Raw genomic sequence first — 21,358 nt, 5'->3', positions numbered from 1 at the left:
TGTATTCTGACTCTGCAAGTGATCTTTTGTACTATTGCATTTATTTTGTTTTACCTTTTTTCCTCCTAATAAATTGGTTTTTTCTGGCTTGGACTCTCACTGGTTTTGCTTTCAAGCCAGCACAATGGATCACAATGTTTTTTTCTGATGTTTCAATAGGCTTTTATTTTTATATTATTAGACTTCCTTGAAAGACAATTATTTTTTTTACATTCAAAATGCCTTTTCCAACATCATATTTAGAATTTTTTAAAAATTGACTGCTTATACAAATAGCATAGCACTTTCATTTCTGGAAGACTGGGTCAAAACAACTGGAAAATGTAAAAAAAAATCTGGTTTTACCTAAAGATCCCAACTAGGAAGCCACAGAAAGCCTTTTTCCATGTTAAGAAATTTTGCTCTGTCTTCAAGGATGAACTCAGCAATGCATGGCAAGATTATTTTGAAACATTGGAAATGCTGTGAGCTCTGGCCAAGGCACAGTTTTTGTATTGTGATGCAGATGGGAAAAAATGCTGGGGTTTTTTAGATTTATTTTAAGGTTTCAACCCAGGAAAAATCTTAATTTTATGGCTGGGCAGCCTTTCCTGTATAACAATTGAAACTTAAAAGACAGCAAAGTTCCTCTTTGCATAAAGAGTTTCTGTTCATCATGTGTCATTAGGAACTCTTTCTGAGCTGCTCTGCGGTCCTGCTCCTGTCTAAAGGCAACTGTGCCATGCTAAACACAGTGTATGCTTCTGCCTCTCCTCACACCCATCCTGGACATGGCAGATGCACTAGTTTCTCCTGCAAGGGAGAGGGCTCCTAGGCAAAGCCAGATTCGGTTGATATCGCCGAGGTGCTCTACACTGGGGGTGGGGCAGGGAACACCTTAAACTGACTAAGCAAAAGTGTTCTGGAACAGTAATTTAAAAAGCAATTAAAGTGAAAGAGGCAGAAAGGTCAGATAGTACCTGTGCAATTTTCTGTACAAATTTCTGTACAGTATGTTCTCTGGAATGAATAATTTCCTCCAGTAATCTAGCTACGCCTTTAAATACAGTGCCAAAATATGTGTATGCCAGTGTATATGTAAGTCATTGAAATGAAGCGACTACATGCAGGATGACTAACATAAAGAGCTAAAATAAATCCTGCTGTAAGTACAAGAAGTTCCTCTACAATCTTTCTGTCAAATGTGGCAGCCAGCAACAGTATGAATTGCTGCTGGGAAAAAAAAAAAATGCTGCATCAAATACTATCAGCAAATATTTCTGTCTTCACATGCTCAGACTGAACATATATGTTTTCAGAGACAAGACCTGAAATGTCAAATGACATAAATAAATAAAACATCTACCAACAAACAAGAGATTTTCTACATAATTATATCAATACACAGGCTTGCCTCTCTATGTGGAGCATGTAGCTGTGAGCTTGACAATCTCAACATATGCCTCAAGGAATACTCAAGCCCAACTACACTTTAGAGACCTTTGACAGTCCCTTCTAGCTTAGTTTTTGGGTTTTAAACACCAGAATTGCAGCAGACAAAGCATCTTATTCCTATGCTGGAAGATAAAACCTACAGATAATACACAGAAATTACACTTAAGGTTTTAAAATTGACAATATTTCTTTTACATTCTATAAGTGAAGAAAAACCTCAATTAGTTTGGGATCTTTCATGGAATGAGACAGCAAGCTTTAACTCTTCTCCCTAACTTCCTTCTGCTTCTTACAGACACTACTGTGCAAATACAGGAAGAAAAATTACATGACAGCTATACAAACCGGCTTTAAAAATGCAACCTGTCATCAGCCAGCAATTGTAGCTCTGGGACTGACTCCATTTTACCTTTTCTCTTTCAACATTCACAGGAAGAGATCAAAGTTTATTTTATACATCTTTTCCCTAAGGAACATGACAAGTGTTTCTAGAGTCCCATGCTCAGGCAGCCATCAACTTAAAAAGCAACCTGTAAAAGGATTTCTCTTCAATTCTTCCATTAATTCATTCAGTTTTTCTTTACTTTTTAAAATCTTACTGATATCCAGCTATCATAAAGGCCCAATCCAGGTCTTACCTGTGTAGAAAGAAAAAAGAAGTGCGAAGTGAATATACCAAACATAATAGGACAACTGGAGGATTCTTGTTGTCCTTCCAAGACAAGAACTTTTCATTTTGCTCCCTAAACAAGAAGTGATGGGAAGATTAGCCCTGAGCTAACTGGCCCATTTAAGGTGATGCGGACAGGAGTCACAAGACTGAAGTTTAACCCATTTTTCACTCTAAATAATTCTCAAGATCTAAGTTGAGATGCCTAGGGAAACTAGATGGTTTCTGTATGCCAGTGGAGACTGGCAAGTGCTTCTTCAGAGCTGCCCCTATCCCTCTCTCTCCATTAATTGCTAGAGTAAGAGAACATAGTAATTTGAATATATACCATTAATAGCAATTACTAAAGCAGTGATTACTAGACTTAGATATCATGAGTTACATGCAAGAAGAGAGCTTGTCATCAAAAAACTGAGAAGAGTATTTCTTTCCCTTTCTTCCAAATTCCCTTTTATATCATTGCCTACATTGCAAACTCTTTCTGAAGAGACTGTCTTGCAACATATGCATCTTACTTTCCAACAAGATTCTTATCTCAGTGATGGTGATAACGTGGGGTTTTTTTAAAATATTCTTGGTATTGATTCACCCAAACAGGCACTGCTTTCCTCCAGAGGAGGGAAGAGGATCATCCAGTACAAATAGACAAATTTGGTCCCCAACAGTTAATTCCTCATAACTGTATTTACGTTCAATGAAAATAAAATAAAACAGAAGGAAACAATTTGATCTAGTTCCATAAAGCCAGCACCAGAATAATCCTGGATACATTGTTAAATTATGAACAGCTTCTGGAAATACCCTGGTTAAACTCCCATTGTGAAAATCTTGGCAATCCTAGAAAGCACCTCCTTAGCTGGCAAGTCTGGTAGTGCTTCTCTTGCCCTTGTGTATCCCTAGCTGGATACACAAAGGAAATTACTGATCTTTCAGTTCAAAGCCAAAAACATAGACAAATATAATGAGCACTGTTTTTCTTCCTGGAAGAATAGATAATCAATGGCTCAAAGAGTGGATCATATACTCTTGTGTTAAGACTAACTTCCCTGCTTGTATGAAGCTCTTCTATGTCATCATATATTTTATCCTATCACAACATTTTTACTAACAAGCTGAGGTATTTAATTTATTATGTTTTTAACCTGGCAGGTTTTTAACCTTTGCAAGAAAGCAAATACAAAAATACATAAAAACAAACAGCTACTAATTTGACTTATGTGCTTCCAAAATATTGTTTACCACAGCAGAATGTAAGTAATGCCAGAGGTGAAATTTCCTAGCTAAAATTATTTCAAAATTTCTAGTATCTTCTATTAATTAAAAATTTTTAACAGGAAGGAAGTTCAATTGTTTTTGGGGTTTTTTTTCCCCTAGTTTTCTTATAATTATCCATTTTTTGTTTACTTCTGGCCTGTATTGTTGATTCATTCCTTTTATATATTGGGGGCTTTGTTGGGGGAAGTGCTGCAGAAACTGCCACGCTGCTCCCAATAGACCTTGAATTGTGTCTGAACTTCTCTAAGGCAGAACTCCAAATGTAAAATATCTCCATGGTCTGAATTTGTCTTTAACAAAATGTTAAAACAGTTTCTGCTATAAAACCAAAAGCTCAGACTGGCAGGAACAGAGGAAGCATGAGGGCTGTCATTTCCTCTAAGACCAACAGATAATACTTCCTATTAACACCTTACAGAGATACAGACTGTTCCAGTGAGCCATATGTGACTCTTCCCGCTATTAATTTTTGTGCCTGAAAGACTACCTCAACACAACATGAGGGAATTTGCTCCTGAAACTATCTTGTGTAGTTTGTGTATTTGAGAAAAACTCTAGTGCTTTAACTATGGATTTTGACCCATAAATTTCACTGCTTTACTGTGTATCAGAGAAGTGGCAATAGAATTACCAGCTTTAAGATAAAAACCATTATGTCATCACATCCCAACTGCTATATTGTGGAGGCCCTCGAGCCTATCAGGGGAACATCCAGGGCAATACCCTAGAGGAATCTACCATAGACTTCAAGAATGCCTCACCGCTTAGGGTGAGAAAAAAGGCTTCCCCCATGGTGCTCTGCAGCACTATGTTAATCTAACTCAGTTTTGCTTTTCCCCTTGGCTTGTTGCCCTTGCCCACCTCTATTGTTCATATATGTCCCAGTTCTAAAGGGCTCTCCTTTCCCTGTTTCCCCATTGGTTTTGTATCACTCATTGTCCACTGTCATATTCCCTACTGGTTGTTGCTCTTTGCCCTGCCCTTGTGCCCTCCGTTCACTGGCTCCTGATGCTCTGCTCCACCCCCACTTGCCCTCGCACTTAACCCTGAACCCTCCATTATGCTTATCTTTTGTCCCTGGACCCCTTTGGCATGTTGCTGCAATAAATCCTGCTGAAACTCTTTACAGAAGACCCTTCCTGCCTTTCCTTCACTGACTTATCTTTCATGTGTGAGCATGGATTAAGTGACTGTTTATGCGCCTGCCTGAGTGGCTTCCTGAGAAGACGCTTTCAGGGAGGTAGTGGCAATCACCATCCATCCACACCCCTACTTTGTATCAACCGTGTATTTTACAGATAAATGACAATTCCTGATCCTCTGTATTAATGACAGTTATTTTCAAAGTTTTGTCAACCCTGACAGCTAAAATGGCTGGATTATAGGCATAAAGAAAAAAATGACAGAAACACCTGCACTGTCTGAAAGGATTCTATTACCTTACTATCTTTATTAAAGTCTATCTTCTGGGAATAAGCAAAATAAGCAAAAGCTTGAAATATTAAATGACTATGCTTACAAAAATTTGTCTTGGAAAAACAGCTGTTGTAAAGTTTTCTAAAGTTCATCTCCTTTTAGGTTTCTTTGTTTAATTATATCTGTTCTATCAAAAGTTAAAAACTCCATGATTTTGGTTCCCTTTTCAGTCAATAAAAACTCACTGGGAGAGAGCAGGGAAGAGAGAGTGGAATGCCTTCTCTGTTACAGTAAATATTAAGGTTTAGGATACATTGGTTCTGGTAAGATTTGGGATACATTGGTTCACTGCCTGGCTCTGAACAAATTTCCTGTGTGAAGTCAAGCAAACCTTTTGGTGTTTCAATTATGTATCTGTGAAGCAAGGATACACACCGGGTTTTCTTGGCTCACATTTATTAATATCCTAGGGGTATTTAGAAAGTCATGTAGGAGAATTCTACTGGCCATATACCCAAAATCAGTAGTCAAAAATACTGGAATGCCAGTGTATCAGGCAGACATCTCTCATAAAAACATACTTGCCAACTGCCTGCAAAGAGGACTCACAACAGCAGCTTAACATTTCTACAAAAACAAATTTCAAAGTACAATTCAGTCAATGTGCAGAGAAATGCAACCTGTTGTTGTAGAAAAGCAATACAAACCCTGCTAGCATTTACTACCACATCACCCAGCTGGGACCTCCTTTATAGGATGACTGATTGTCATGGGTTGGGACAGCTTGGTTTTTAGTTAGGGAGGAATGTGGAATGTTACCCTGTCAGGACCTTGGAATTGTTTTAGAAAGGACAGGGTCCTATCAGAAGTTGGGTTGGGATATTGGCATCTGCTTTGACCACTGAGAATGTTGAATGTGACTTTGGGAAGTACCCATATAAATCCTGATTTTGTTCAAGTCAGCCCCTTTTTCTTCCTGGCCAGCTGAACAGGTAACATCAAGTCGGGCCTGTTGCTCCTCCCTCCCCTTCTTGGGGGGAAGCTAACCCGAGGCCTAGCCAGGCTCCATCGGTTCCTGGCAGAGGAGGAGATTGCAGCTTAACATCAAGTACTTTTTAAAACTTCCCCAGAGCCCTGGAGCAGGAAGGATCTCCGCTGGGCCCCTGATAACAGCTATGGGCCCAGCTGGGCCGGAGCCACCCCAATTGTCTCCGAGGGGTGGGCAGAGCTCACCCCCTCTCCTCTGTTGGTGATTTCCAGATGGAGAGAAGAGTGGAAGAGAGAAACCCAACTGATCTGAGATGCAGTGGGGGAGAGTCTGCTGCAGAAATCTCATGGCCACTGCAGGCCTGAGCAGATTTAACTCTTTCCAGCCAACATGAAGCTTCCAAGGCCTAATTCCTCCTTGAGAGAGAGAAGAAAGAGACAGAATGGATGTAAAAAGGACACAGCATGAAGTCAGTAGCGCAAAAGTGAAAGAACTGATAAAGATTATTAGAAGGAGGGATCGAGGAAGCAGATATTTTTTAACCAGACTTCTCTGAGGTAAACTATGGAGAAATTGACTATTTCTTGTAACATCTTAATGTTGTTTGTGGGAATGCTGGTTCTAGTCAAAGTTGGGGATGAATATGACTGAGAGTGGGAATCTTAAACCTCCTCACTCCTGGGGTAGAAGGAGGTCTCAGCCTTTGAGACAAAGATGATTTCAGAGAGAAAGTGATTTGAAGCCCTCTGCTCCTGGGGTAAAAGGAGGTATTTATTTCTTTTGAGATAGAGACGATTTTAGAGATAAAAGAAGATAATCCTTGTTTTGTACTAGAGGAAGCATTCTTAAACAGTACCCCAAATAAATTGAGAGGCCCATAAGTAGCCAGGGGAAAGGCTGCTAATGGGTGGAAAAGCACAATCTGCAAAAACTCCATGCGGTTGCAGATTTGTGACATTAGGAGCCATTAGACTATTTTGTCTTGTGAGTGTCTGCATGAGACTCTAGACAGACTCTTCTCCCAAAGTAATGAAAGATTATATTTAAAAGGTAAAACTGACCGAAAATCACAAGTTGTGTGTCTCTCTATGTTGTTTATAAGAAAGATAACAGTTTGTAAAGGAAGAGAAGAGTGTTTTGAAGTTTCATTTTTTTTATCTTTGGTTGGTTTTGGTTTTTTTTCCAACTTTTCTTTTCCATTTTCTAGTGTGTGTTAATAAAACTATTTGTTCATTTTTTTAAGCTTAAGCCTGCTTTGCTCCCCCTGATCCTCTCCCACAAAAAGAAAGTAAGCACTAAGACCACTACACTAAATTTGGCAAGCATAATTTAGCAAACATGAAACCATTACACTGACTTTAGAGGAGATATTGAAATTTGGGGAGATAAAATCCATTAAGATTCCCACCTCTCTGCTGTGAACACACCCTCTCCTACAGCACACAGAGACCAGGGAATGAACAAGGAAATGTGTCGTGATATTTTGGTAGGCAATGTGTCAAAGGAAAGGTGATCTGCATATAAAGCTGGACTCAATAGACATTAAAAGGCAGTGCCATAGAAAATGATACATGATCTGGAGACCTAATGAAGTCTGGTTGGCGAGTTAACTCTGTCCATTCAATATCCCCATATGTTTCTCAGTCATTCTGTCTTTATTGCCCATCTGTAAGCCATATCTATATTTATCTCATACCTTCCAAGAGCAAAAATCTTGGAAACCTGCTTAGAAAGATCTTTCAGATTTTCAATTACACATATTCAGTGACACTGTTACCTACATAATAGGTAATACTTGTCAGCTGAAAGGCTGGAAAAATAACCAACAACATAAAAGTATAATACTTCCTTTCAATCATCCCAAAGAGCTGGTTTCATTTCACAAAGGCAGTTTACTCTGAATGTCAGCAATAAATTTACCTCAGTAGTAAGGCGTCTCTTTTGGCCACCATAGTGTAAATGATGGTATTTTAGTGGTCTAACAAAGGCTTTGAAATGAACAAACAAACAAACAACAGAAATTAAATCTAAGCATTTGCCTACCAAAATTTATGTTGAATTTCTTTGCAATTGACAAAAAAAGTCATCTTTTGAAAAGCATTTTGTTGACAGAATAACTTTCTCTATTATTTGCATTTGTTAAAAGAACACTCAAAAAGAGCAACTTTTAACATGGACTATAGCAAAATAGATATATATATAATTGTCTTGATTTTGAAAGACAGTTGTCTGCCAAGGAAAGCTAGAGCCTCCCTTGGAATGGAGAATGTAAACCTCCTTCCCTCCAAATTATTATAATTTTGAAATTAGGGGCTTTCAGGCAAAGATATGGGAATAGGAGTAACAGTGCTTTACTAGGAATATATTAAAAAAAGGAAAATACATATGTAGTAGTACAAATAATACAAGCAAGGTAGCAAACAAAAATAAATCCTGGAAATCCCTGACAAAGTCAGGGATATGACCTGGCACCCTGTTGGTCAGGGTGTTGGAGGCAGTCCAAAGAAGTCCTCCTGGAGTAATAGATGTGGTTCTGTGGAGTAGAGCCAGTGGTGACAAGATGGATCCAGTCTTCCTCTGGGAATCCAGTGGAAAAACTGGATACCTTATGTTCTTCTGTCCCAGTTTTTATCTAACTAGGAACAGCTGGCTCCTCCCCCACTGTGTGGAGCATCTCACAATGGGATGATGGAATGTGTCATGTCATTGGTGGGCCCTAATGGCCCATTATCGGAAAATGTCCCCCTGAAGGATGGAGGGGTGGTGAAAGAGATAAGAAACACTGCCCCACCTGGATTTAATGGCTGGGCCATTATCAGAAGGCATCCACCCCCTCCCCCCTGGAGTTATAAGAGAAGGATAAAACATCTCCCAAAACCCAGCTTTTAACAGATGAAACAGAATACACATTTTTAGGTTGTATAATCCAAGACAATAATGTATTCAGACCTAGCTGATAACCTCAGGGAAAAAAAACCCAAAAAACCAGGGAATCTGAGTCACCTTGATAAAGCATCTTACTGATATTACATACACCCTTTAAGCCTCCATCAGTCAGGGAGAACTGATTAAGAGACAATCCTCTTTGCAGGTGTGACTTGTGGAAGTGTTCTCTGTATTTCCTTCAGCATCAGCCTGACTCAGTTTTACATGGCATTGTAGGAAACCAGGAATGTACAACTAGTTGTCTTTGCCTTAGTTGAAGGAAAACAGCCAACAGCTAGAGGGGTTCAACTACTTACCATCAGGCCACAGATTCAAAGAACCTTTGATTGTCTTTAAAAGCAACTGATTCAGTGAGTTTTGGTGGACTTCTTTTGTTTTTGTCATCAGTAGCTCTCAGTGCCTCTCTGGGTTCAGAGCATATTGTAACATACTCACCATCATCTGCTGAATATGAAATATTTCAGCTCCGGCAGCAGAGAGGCGGTTTGGAATTGAAATATCAAGAAAAGCTCCAGGAAGAGTGCTTGGTCCAGCATTGTAAATCTGTAAGAGAAAAAATGGATACAAATAAAATTACGTACTTGACTTCTCATAAATGGGAAACTACTGTAGTTTCTGAGCTGGGGGTACAGGTAAATTTAAAGAAATACAGGTACTTTGCAGGTTTTTCAATGTCATCAGACTAAGACTTCTTTTTCAAGTGTGAGAATGAAGTCAAAGGATTAATTTACATAACAGTCTTCAGGCACAGCTCACATATCAAAGGAGAAGAGTTTTGCAGGATAATCGTTAGTCATCGATACAAACAGCATAAATCTTCTATTTTATATACAGAGACACTGCTAGTACACTGAGTGTTTTGGTAATAAAATCTTGAAGGTTATAAGAAATTACTCGGGTAACATCCTCAATTCCATCTGGTAATCACTGCATGATATTCTGCATGCTTTCCTTATGGAGCAGAAGGCAAATAATTACTGTGACTACTGGACTGTGGGTTTTCTGAGTGAGTTGTCAGGATATGCATGTGAACAACTTCCATTTGAGTTCTGGCATTTTCAATTAAATCACACTTTTAGTGGAAAATATTAGCTTTCTATCACCCCCTAGCCCCCAAAATTTCAACAAAATCACAAAGAATTTCCCATCCATCACTGAAATGTATCCAGTTAAAATTCCAAAATTTATGAGGTTTTGCTGAAGAGAAATAATCCATGGAAAAACTTCAATTAAATTAAGATTTCTTTTGTATTTGGATTTTTTATAAGGAAAAATATTTTCTTGTTCTTTCTAACAACACAAATATAAATGTATTTAAAAATATTAAAGCAAAAACATGAAGCCCTTTACAATATTTATCCACACTGACATACTACTGTGAAAATATGTAACATGCAGTTGTTAATTGTGTAACATTCAAATATTAAAAGCAATAGGTTTTCATTCTTCAAACACTATTTATATTTGAAGAAATGCGTGACTGATGAACAGAACTAGTTTGCAATGCCAAATCCTTGCAGAAGTCCTGAGGCTCCCAGCAGGGGGAAATCCCATTAGAATGGAGTATGATAAATACTGCATGAAATACAAACATAATGTTTCATGTTAGACATTTTAAAAACTTTGATTGTCTCACTAAGATCAGATATGTGTTATTGCAGAAAAGGCATTTTCTGTTTCCTGGTTCATATTGGATCTAGAAGAGATTTTCACATACAAAAACAGCTATAAAGACCCATATGTTTGTAAAACATCTCTTTCTCTTGATTAAGGAACTACTATTTTTCTATATCTGGAGAAGGTAAAGATATGGCAGGAAATAATCAAGTAAAGAGTGATACAAACAATGTTTTGCCTATTATGACACTACCTTTTCTCTATGATACACACAGTTATAAGGTTTGCCCCATTATTGGAGAGCACATGTGTGACTTTTTATGGTATAATTTTTACTTCCATATGGAAAAAAAAAAATAACATTGCAGTTGCTAAGTGTGTGCATGAGAGAAAAGAGCATTTGGTAGGACAAATGGTGGCACTGCCAATACATAGATTCTCACTCCCTTCCCTGTTATCACTTTGCTTTACGGAAAATATTTATCTAGTTAAAGCATCAGTGCATCCGTTCTTCATCTGGATTAACCAATCACTGGGTATGAGGGGGAGGAAGGGAAGAAGACCTATAAACCCCCAAGAAGGAAACTAGAATCATAGGAATTAAGAGCCTAGTTCAAAAAGCTTTTATATCCTGAAATTCTGCTTTCAGTCCTTCAGTAAATAGCTAAGAGCACTGTATTACAGTGGGGGCTTAATTGCTCAGGATCACAATCTGTCCATGGAGGTAGACATGTTATTTGTTATGAGCTGAGTTTTCAGAACAGGAAAACAGAAAGAAAAAAGACAAACCACTATTTTTCACAATAAATGAACCTACCTCTGCATGACTTATCAATCCCATGTCCCATCTAGCAGTCAAAAAGGATTTGTAGGACTTGTAATAGATGCAGTTACAGCAGTGAAACACAATGCCACCTAATTTTGGCCACATCACAAGAGTTTTTAAAAATAAACCATCCATATATTTTGCCACATCATGAACCCATCTAACTGCCATGTGAAGTGTAATATATAAGTAACATTTGAATAATGATGAGATGCTATGAGATGCTATGAGTATTTATTGAAAGCTTCTCACACCTGTTTTTTTAGTGTCCTCATCTCTTCCTTCTACTGTACTCTTATCAGCAGTGCTATAAATATTCTCATACTGGGGCATTTAGCAAGCCTGAATCCCTAGCACAGATATGTGTTTGTTCTCTTTCCTTTGCTCAACAACCATGCCATTAAAAAGAATTACTCCCCCACTTTTAACTTGTGACTTCATCGGAGATGTGGCACTTGAGTAATTAGGGCTCTTTACTCAGCATGTGAAAAAAGGTGAAAGAGAAACAAATGGTAGGAGCTTTGTTTTCCTATGGAAATGAGATGCTATGTTTGCAATTTCTGTGATAATATATTCAGATAAAGGACGTATGCCATCTCTGCACACTGTAAATATGGTATCCAATCAAGAATGCATTGTACGGCATCGTAGCAGGATGCTCTGCCTGAGTGGGGGTAAAACAGCTCAAACTAAACCCTGTTTGTGAAAGTTGCTCATGATGGATGGAGAAGGGTGGTCATGCTGCCTTTGGTGTTAAAAGACTGCTCAGGCTGACTTATCAATCCCAAAGTTAAACATTCAGACACCATTTCAGACAAAAACTGGTATCAGTGAGGATGCAATAGGCCAAGCTCCTGATAAAGAAATCAACAAGTGATAGTACAGATAACTTGTCTAAAGCTGCTGAGCTAGCACAGCTTGCCTAGAAACACGAGTGACAGTTGATCGCTTTATACTATAAAAACTCAGTCCCACTTTTTATCAACATGGACTTCTAACACACCACTTCCAGGATAGAGTCTGGAGAGTCTTCCCTTGAGTGGAGATGTCCATCAAGGTTTCTCCTTGAGGCTGAGCAAAAGAGATTTGCCCACACTTGTTGGTATGAGTGAGTACACCTATATAACCAGACAAAAACTGTTGCCCCAGCTGGGGCTAGGATTGGATCCTGTTGCACCTAGACTCCTCTCTGAGAAGAAGTTTAGAAAGCAAGGGAATCCTTTCTGAACCTCATAACTCAACAAGAGGGTCTTCTTAATAAACCTCGTCTGAAGCTTCCATTCTGCTCATGACTGTGAAGCAAAATCATGCACAAAAGCCCATACCACACTTAGAATAAAATAGTTACAAAAAAGAATGTGCTGTCGAGTAGGAAAGCAGTCAAAATAAGGATGAGTTTTACCTGAAGTGTGAAGTTGAGAGACTGGAAAAGGCATTCATGGTTTTCCAACTGAACAAAGTTGGATGCTTCCACAGAATCACCGTAAAAAAATGAAGTAGGGAAGACTTCTCTGTAAGACCAAGATACAGATCAAGCAAGCTAAATCTGTGACCAAAATGAAATATATTTTTATCTATCTGAATTGCACCCCTTGCTTTCTAGTCATGTGAAATTCTATGGGACCATTTTGCATTTATCTATTTTTTGTGATTTGATTTCCTCTTGGAAACATTGGACTACACAAGCAGCATCTCAACTGACCTAGGTTAACATCCCACCAATGAAGCAGACTTATTTTGATTACTTATCACTTTTTCTCCTTTCCTATCAAGAATTCTCCTCTCTGGGGTCCCCTGCCATGGATGATTTGTTGAAGTCCCTTAGCTTGGATTAACACAGGAAATCATTGTGCTAACAAGTTAATCTGAAGAAACAGTATCTAAGAGGAATACTTTAAGCTACATATTCACTAAAGTAACATTTCAATTTTATTTAACATTTAGATAACATTTCAGGAATAAACACTTGGTTAATTATCTAAGTTTTACTACCTTTATCATTAGCAGATGATTAAAGGAAAGATTAGAGGGGTATAACCTGCTTTCAACTAGAGTGGAGCAGTCAGAGTTTCCTCAACCATTCTTATCATCTAATCACACAGTAAAATACAGTAGGATTTTATCAGAAATTACTTGGAAGAACAGCACAGTACCTGAAAATCCTGCAGAAGAGGACTAGGAGTGCTTTAAGCATCCTTTATATCTCCTAATCTCAGGCTTCTCCACTGTCAGAAAAGGGTCCTGGTGTAACCTTAGTCCTCCCTACTGCCTCTGCTTCTTTTCCAGCTTGTCCTTTGGAATCAGAGCACTTTGAGACAGGATCTTAAGCCTGTCTAGATACATTTCCTTTTTTCCCCGCTGCATCCTGTGCCAGCGATAGCTAGGGGACACAGTGAAAGACAAATTTTCTCCTCCCATTTACAGTGTCATACCAGAAGGCTTCTCCCAAATATGATACAAGCCATTCTGGGCTATTTATAATCAGGAATGAAGTTTTCTCCTCTAGATTCAAATTTAAGACAATTAAGCTAATAAAACAAATTTCAAAAAGATACTGTCAAAAAAAAAAAAAAAAAAAAAAAAAAAAAAAAAAAAAAAAAAAAAAAGAGTATTACTAATAACACCATGCCTGGGAATATCCAATAAACCAAACTTTTCTCTGGCTGTTGGATTTTTCTGCGAACTTCAATCAACTAAGCCTTCTCTATGAGAAAGAAAAATATACTCCACACAGGCACTTGGGTGGGGCTTATAAATTCAGAGACCTTGTGCTTTAAAAAAGTACATTCTGAAGAGAAAGAAGAGAATCCAATTTTTATTATGTTTTGGCATGCAGTATTCTGTAGGTAAGAAACAGAGACCTAAAGACACAGATGAAAGCATTCATATCTGTAAAGCTGAATAAAAATCCATCTATATCAAAGCATCAATAAACAATTTCTAAATAATTTGTAACAATGAAAGTATTCAAAAACTTCCACAGCATGCTGCTGAGACTGTACTCTCAATACAGAGATTTTTGTCCTTGTTAGTCATCTTGTGATGTTTAACAGTGTACTTCCTTTCTCTGAGCAGGCTCAAATATACCTTTTACTCATTCAGACTGCTGTGGCAGTAATTAGGGAATTTATTTCTATCCAACAAGATGACCTTTATAAGGCAAAATCCAGTCTAGGCCCTGAACCTGAGTTTATTCAGCTTTTCAATCAAATCACGTCAGTGCAGGTTAACTTTTTTCTACACATGTAGCAAACATAGTGGTCAAGGGAATACTTGATTTCTGATGCCAACCTGCACTGGTCATTTAGACAATACCTGTAGTCTGGAGGTTGCCATAGATGGTGGCTAAAACAGACACTGACCCTCTGGGGACAGTATTGATGAGTTTTTGCTTTCCCAGCTTAGCAATTAATGCCAGCTTTCTCAGTCTACATTCATCTTCAGTGACCAGGTCCCCCAGTTCTGACTCAAAGCACTGTTTATGCTAAAGAATGCTTAGGCTGACCACAAATCTTTCACTCTAGGCTTAAGATTGTGATGTCAAGTGGAAGGGAAGAGCCTCAAGTACAAAGGCAGGAACTTGTACACATGAAGCCTTAGGGAGAGGACACAATGGCTACATTATACAAGTATTTCAGTCAAAGCGTGAGTGATACTCCACAGCTGGTAATTAGATGCTTCACAGACCAGGGAATACAGGAAATAGGAAAATAAACATAAGCAGAAGGGAATTCTGCTTGTGAAATTAAACAGAAAGGCAAACAGCTAGACTTCACCAATCTCCTTAAAATTCCAGAACATTTGACTGTAACCTTTGGCCTGGTGACTCTCAACCATTTCCTTAAAGACATGCTCTAAGGAACAAGATGTGGTTTACTTACTCTTTTAAAATTTAAAGTCCATCACATCTACAGCATCACTTGAATTCAAGTGTGATCACTAAAATACCTACTATAAATGTGATGGTAACTACTTAGCATTAATTAGGAAGTAGTGAAAATGAGGTACAGTCTTGAAATTAATAAAAATTCCAGATATTGAATAAGATTTTCTGAATGATCAGAGCCTGGGAAACAAGGCAAAAGCAACAGTCTGGCTCCATGTAAAGAAAGAGAAGAATTTTTTTCCTTGAAGACACTCAGTTGTTATTCTTAGGCTGATGATGATAGTGATTATGATTAGTATTGTTTTTGTTTTTATTTGGTGGCTGATACTTACCCACTGATGGATGAGTCCACTTCATGCATCAGGGGCACTGACAGGATTAGAGTATTATCATGCAGACATTCAGTGCGTTCAAGGTTTTCACTATGCCAGAAAGGAAAAATAAACATACTGCAAATCAACAGCCTTTGCAATATTTCACATTTTCACAGTTACCACCTCTCTGCTTTGTACTTTGAATCTCTCTGTTTGAGTGATATCAGCTCCTTAAGAATGTTCACCCAACCTTGGAGTGGGCACACACCAAAAGTATGAGGTTTGTGGCTGTGACATGAACAGGCTCATAAGATAAAAAATGTATATTGGAACAAGATGTGAATTCAAATTTTAGTGGGAAACTAGAGCAATCATCATACACAGTGGAGAGAAACAAGAACATTTAAAGTTGCATACAAGGGTTCATTTTCTCCCAGTCTGACTTCATATCAGTTTGTGAGGGATATACACACCTCAGAGAGGGCCTTGACTCACTAAATGAAAAAATGTTTTTAATGTACTGTACTGTACTATAGCACCAATTTGCTGCCACTGCAAGCAGTCTATCAGGCAAGACCCTTGTGAACTGGCCATAACCTCTCAGCAATTCCACCTTCTCTTTTCCCCCTCTTCCTGTACTTAGCTGCCAAAATTAAAGCACTTCTACTTTACATTATCAAAGGCAGTTGCCTCAGCAGTCAAAGCCAAAAAGAAGAAAGAGAAAAGTGAGCAATTATCTCTCATTTGAGTCAGTTTGTTTCAGTGTGAATACTTTATGTATGAAGTCTGGAAAAGTTCCTGTAATGCCTGTTTAGCATGCAAACCTGCAACTATTCTAATTCTGATGATGAATCTGCTTGTTGGGTGACAGCTCAGTACAATAATCTTGAAAGATATGTTACATGTATTTTCAATTTCTTCAGCAGTGACTCTGGAATCACTTTTGCCTTGCAGTTCATTGGACTTACTCACAAATCAAACTGGCAAAACAAAAGATATGATCATGTTATTTGAGGACAGTATCACTGAGGCAACAGCAGGCAGTAACATCCTAAGTGATACCATGCAGATTATGAGTTGTTCGGATTACAAAAACAGAGCCTGTTGGCTACATACATGCTTGGATACAACTTAGCTTTCTGCAACTGACACATTGTCTATGTCTGCTGATAAAGCTATGGCCCAGATAGAAAACCCCACAAATTTTCATTCCTGGGAAAGAGCCACACTTAATAAAAGCTTTTACTCTGAATGGACTCACAGTAGAGTCCAAAATGAAAACATTTCTCATCCAACATAAATACTGAGGTACCATGGTGGAAAACAAAATAAGCAAGTAGAATTCTATACAGGGTTCATGGATATATTCTTATCTGTTTCAAATGGAGTAAAGGTATAGTCAAAAAAGGAGAACACAAATCAGTGAATCTAGCTCTAGAAAAACAATTCACATGTGGAAGCAAAGAAGTAGGTTTGTCGTTTTTTGAAAAAACAACCAAATACAGTAAGAGCAATATATTGCGATGTTTACTTCTTTCTCCATTTGTTCCAATATTGAACCAGTCTCTTGTCACAGATTCTACTGCGAAATTTGCAACTACACAGGACAGGCTCAGCTTGAAGGGCAACACTTGCTTTCCCATGACAGAATAATATAGCTTCCCTATCCAGCTATTCCTGACAGATTTGTTCCAGTTCTGCATGGAAACAATGTCTTCAGCAATTGCAGTCTGACTGCAGCATGGGTACTTTCTCTCAATTTCTTTCTAATTGACTTTACCTCAGGGCTCCCAGCAACTCTTGTGGTAGAAAGATTTTGTTACACTTATTTGACAGAGAGGAAGTTGAGCAATTTGCCTAAAGCTACAAAGAAAATGAGGGTAATTGGCAGTGAGATCTGCGCTACTCTCTTTGGAGTTTCGGCTAGATCCTTCAAAATATAATTACCCTCTCTCAACCTTCTACAGTGAGAAACTTTCTCGTAACACCTCTAAACATTCACTCAATGTGTAACAATTACTGTTTATTTCCTTGCTCATCTAAAGGCACAGACTGACACTTCTCACTGTTAGGATACATAAATATAAGAAGTAAAGCTACAGAGAGAAGTCTTGTGCTAAGGTTGGAAGACACTGGCTGGGCAAATTTAAAGCACTGGTGACCCATCTTTGCACCAGCTGGCATTCACCTAGCAGATACTTTTGTCTCTGACTGAGAAGCATCACAAGGTCATCTGAAGACATGATGAACTTCTGATGGAGAAGAAAACATGGATAACATGCAAGACATGGTGATGTCTCACTTTCAGTGTCTCGTACCAGTCCTGTGTGCTGCACGATCTTGTTCCTACCTACAGCTATTACTGCAGGGGAGGACTATGCCTTATGAGAGCAATCACTCAACAGCTGCTACATCTTATCTCTCATCTCCAGCTTTTTGTAGAGGTGTCATTCCTCTTGGGAGGAGAATCCAGGCTGAAGATCCTGATTTGGCTGTGTAAGGATACGAAGTTGGTTCATTTCCACAGTAAGTGGGAGGAGGAACTAGTCAAACACCCGACACATCAAAGCAGCAGTTCATGGCCAGTGTTAATGCAGTTGTGCATTGGTTCCCATACATTGATAGTACATGTGACTGAATCACCCATGCAGTATGCTTCTTATCTTAGAAGGCACAGAGCATGTATCACATCTTTTATCCTGTCCAAACCAAAATGCCTACGCATGCATACTTGGCAACACCCTACTTCAAGTGCCCTTTGGGAAGTACACCATCCAGATGTTTTCCACAGTCTGTCACAGCTCACTGAAGATCCAGAAGGGGGAAAAATAGATACATGACTTCAGAGCCTAACAGTGGGATCTTTGACCATCTGATTTATCGATTTATCTTTTTTGTTTGCATCCCAGCATATTTATTTCATTCAAATGCTGGAACAAATGGTGTTGTAATGGATTAATTGGGTTTATATTTCATCAGATTTGTAATGGTTTTTCTATCTGTCCTTGCCCAGCAGTGTCCATCCCCCACACTGAAATGTAACCAAATTCTGTTCCCCTCCCGCTTCTCCCTTATTGGGTGGTGCCTCTGGGTCCTGCCTCTGGGCCCTGCCCCCTGGGGGAAAAAGCCACGACGGGGGAGGGACCAGGTCTCTCTGGCACTGGTGAGCCATCGGGAAAGGTCTCCAGCAAAGCAGGGCAGGACTTGAGAATAAAAGCTGTAAAATCCCACCAGAAGCCAGAGAGCAGACTCTTTTGCCATCGGTGGTCGTCTAGTCTCGTGGGGAAATACTACAAAATGGGTCTACCTTGTGTTGATCATCAACTGCAGGTGTGCTGAGCTTGATACAGGGTCCAAAGAGATGGCTACTTGTTACGGTGCATTAATTGGATTGTACTGTGTTTCATTTTTATATTGGGTTTTGTAATGTTTTTCTATTGTATCCCCTGTTCCCCTTGGAAACTGTATCACATGGTTTGCCCCTGCTTGGCCCCACCCATCCCCCCACACTGGACTGTAACCCAACTCTGTTCCACTCCCACCTTATCCTGGATTGGGTAGTGGCTTGTCCCTGCCTCTAGGCCCGTCCCCCCTGGGAAAAAGCCCCTGGACGGCTGGGGGCTCGGTCTCTCTGGCACCGGACAGGGATGGGAATAGAGCTCCATACTGAGCTCAGGCCAGCGGGGGCAGGACCCCTAAGAATAAAGCCATGATATCCCCCCAGACAGAGAGCAGGCTCTGTGCCTTCTGCCATCGACGGTCGTCTGGGTCTCTGTAAAGAACATCCACAGCTACTGAAACACGAGCCTTTCAATTAAGAGAATAAAGAATAATCCTTCAGAACTGCAACTGCCTGGCAAAGAAAACCTGTGTATGATCCTACCTCATTTTTCAGGAAGCTTCAATATATAGTTCTTCTGGCATCACCGAACTACATGCATTTAGCCCCAGTAATTTAACCTAATTTACTATACATATACATCTACATCTACATCTACATATACATATACATATACATGTCATGTAATTGTCAAGCACACGCAATACACACTTCGTATAACACAGAAGAACCAAGTCATCTTGATGCATAAGAGTCCCCTTACCTTTGGGCAGTGACAAGGAAGGTAAGTGTTTCTTCCTGCCCAGTCAAGTGGCTTGTGTCAAAGATCACACTGAACTCATACTGTGCAAAAAAAAAACAGTTTTAGAGAGACACTGCATATTGCTTCAAAATGTATTTATTCTGAAACTTGATTTGTATTAATAGGATTTAGATTTAGATTTAGATTTATTTTACTGGCCTAACTGTACAAAAGTACATTTTGATACATGTAAGAGTGCTTCATCTACTGCAAATTAGCTTTTAAGTCTTAGTAATTCTATTTCTCTTCAAATACTAAAGAGTTTGAGTTTTCCTCCATTAAGAGAAGACCTTCATTAGAATTGCCATTCAAAGATATTTCTTGGGGAGATGGTCTGCCTGGGAATGAGTCTTCCACTACAGGAGGATCACTACCTGAAACTATCTCAGCACCACTCTATATATTTGCTGATGAAGAGATCTTTTGGGGGAATAAAAGCCACACCACAGGCCTGCACTTGGAGACTTGGAGCAAGTGGCACAAGCTAAAGCAGCATTCACGACACAAATCATAATGGGTAAAAACACATGCTAATTTTGAAATAAGAATTTTATTTTGATGAATAATTTCTCCATGAGATTTTTCTGCCTCACTCCAAAACAGACTCCAGTGTCCAAATTCATTGTAATTTCAATGGCTTACATTCTTACATTCTAGATAATATTTTGCTGCTGCATGTATTTTTTTAATTCCAGCTAAAATATTTTTTTACTTTTTCAAAATAGCACAAAAGAGTCAATTAAAAAAAACAGAAAATAAAATCTTTTATGCTGGATCAAAGGATACATCAGTTCAAATGGAAAGGATTTGCTTTTGAAGCTGAAACTTTCTGAAAAATTTCAGACTCATTTTTTTCAGTTGTTATCCACATTATATCCTTATATGTATATATATTTCCTTAAATTATTCCTCATTTTCTCACTTTTCTGGGTTGGATATAGATCATTTTAGTGGCAGAAAGAATCCAGCTGGATTTTTAAACATTGAGAGAGTGTATCTTCTCTCATGGAACAAAACCCTCTTTAAAAAATCGACGAGAAGACCATAAGATGAAAAAGCCATTAGTACATTTTCAATGCTATTTATAAAAATCAAGCTGCACTTTAATGTGAAAGAAGAAAAAAAAAAAAAAAAAACCTCACAGAGGCAACATAAGTAAGATAGAGAGTCCTTTTCGAATTTTCTGCAGAGGAAATAGGTAAGTTTTTCACAGCTGCATCTCATGCACCATTTTTCAAAGCCATTTTATTGCAGAGCCCAGGGCACTGTCTCGGGCTCTGTCTGGTGAGAAACAGGATAGCTAGTCTCTGTAACTGTGAAAGACTTGGGTATCTGGCTCAGCAAGCTAGAGAAAGTATCAATCAGACATTTAACAGAGCAGCTGGCTTTCCAGCCACTCCTTGGAGACAGAGGTAAATGAAACATTAATCTGCAAATGCAAATATCACAATGTTACCCTAGATTTGGATCTCATGAAAGGAAATCCCACACTGCACTTGAGGAAATCTGACTCCAGTAACTCACAAGCAATGCCTGGTTCCTCCTGCAAGAAAATAAAAAAGACCATAAGATTACAGATTTGGGGAGAAAAAGAAGATTGTTAAGAAACAGCAATGTGATGAAGTACTATAGAAAATTAAGTATTTATATGCATCATAGCACTGTGTTGTACTTCCTTATTCCACATTCATCAGACCAGCATTGGGAAGAAGACAGCCATCAGAACCTTGAGATAGGCCATGAGGAAATATTGCATGACTAAACACATTAGAGTCAGGAGATCAGCTCAAATTCTTGGATAACTCAGTTCTTCCCTCTGTTTATTAAAAGAAAGCTGTCAAATG

At 38.7% G+C, this 21,358-nt stretch overlaps 1 protein-coding gene across 4 annotated transcripts in view; it reads right to left on the bottom strand.

Moving 5' to 3' along the window:
* The window catches only part of ITGA9 (integrin subunit alpha 9), a 287,285-nt gene that overhangs the window by 67,917 nt on the left and 198,010 nt on the right, over nt 1-21,358 (bottom strand). For all 4 annotated transcript variants that reach the window (XM_040055828.2, XM_040055806.1, XM_040055835.2 and 1 more), the window contains exons 19-23: nt 20,971-21,057; nt 19,476-19,555; nt 15,391-15,480; nt 12,575-12,683; nt 9,165-9,272 (exon numbers count right to left, since the gene is read on the bottom strand). In XM_040055828.2, the coding sequence (XP_039911762.1) occupies nt 9,165-9,272; nt 12,575-12,683; nt 15,391-15,480; nt 19,476-19,555; nt 20,971-21,057 (474 nt within the window). The remainder of the gene's footprint in view (nt 1-9,164; nt 9,273-12,574; nt 12,684-15,390; nt 15,481-19,475; nt 19,556-20,970; nt 21,058-21,358) is intronic.

The sequence above is a fragment of the Hirundo rustica genome, chromosome 1 (assembly GCF_015227805.2).
Source record: "Hirundo rustica isolate bHirRus1 chromosome 1, bHirRus1.pri.v3, whole genome shotgun sequence".
NCBI lineage: Eukaryota > Metazoa > Chordata > Aves > Passeriformes > Hirundinidae > Hirundo > Hirundo rustica.
Note: the sequence above shows the minus strand (reverse complement) of the source record. Positions and strands in the feature narration are given on the sequence as shown.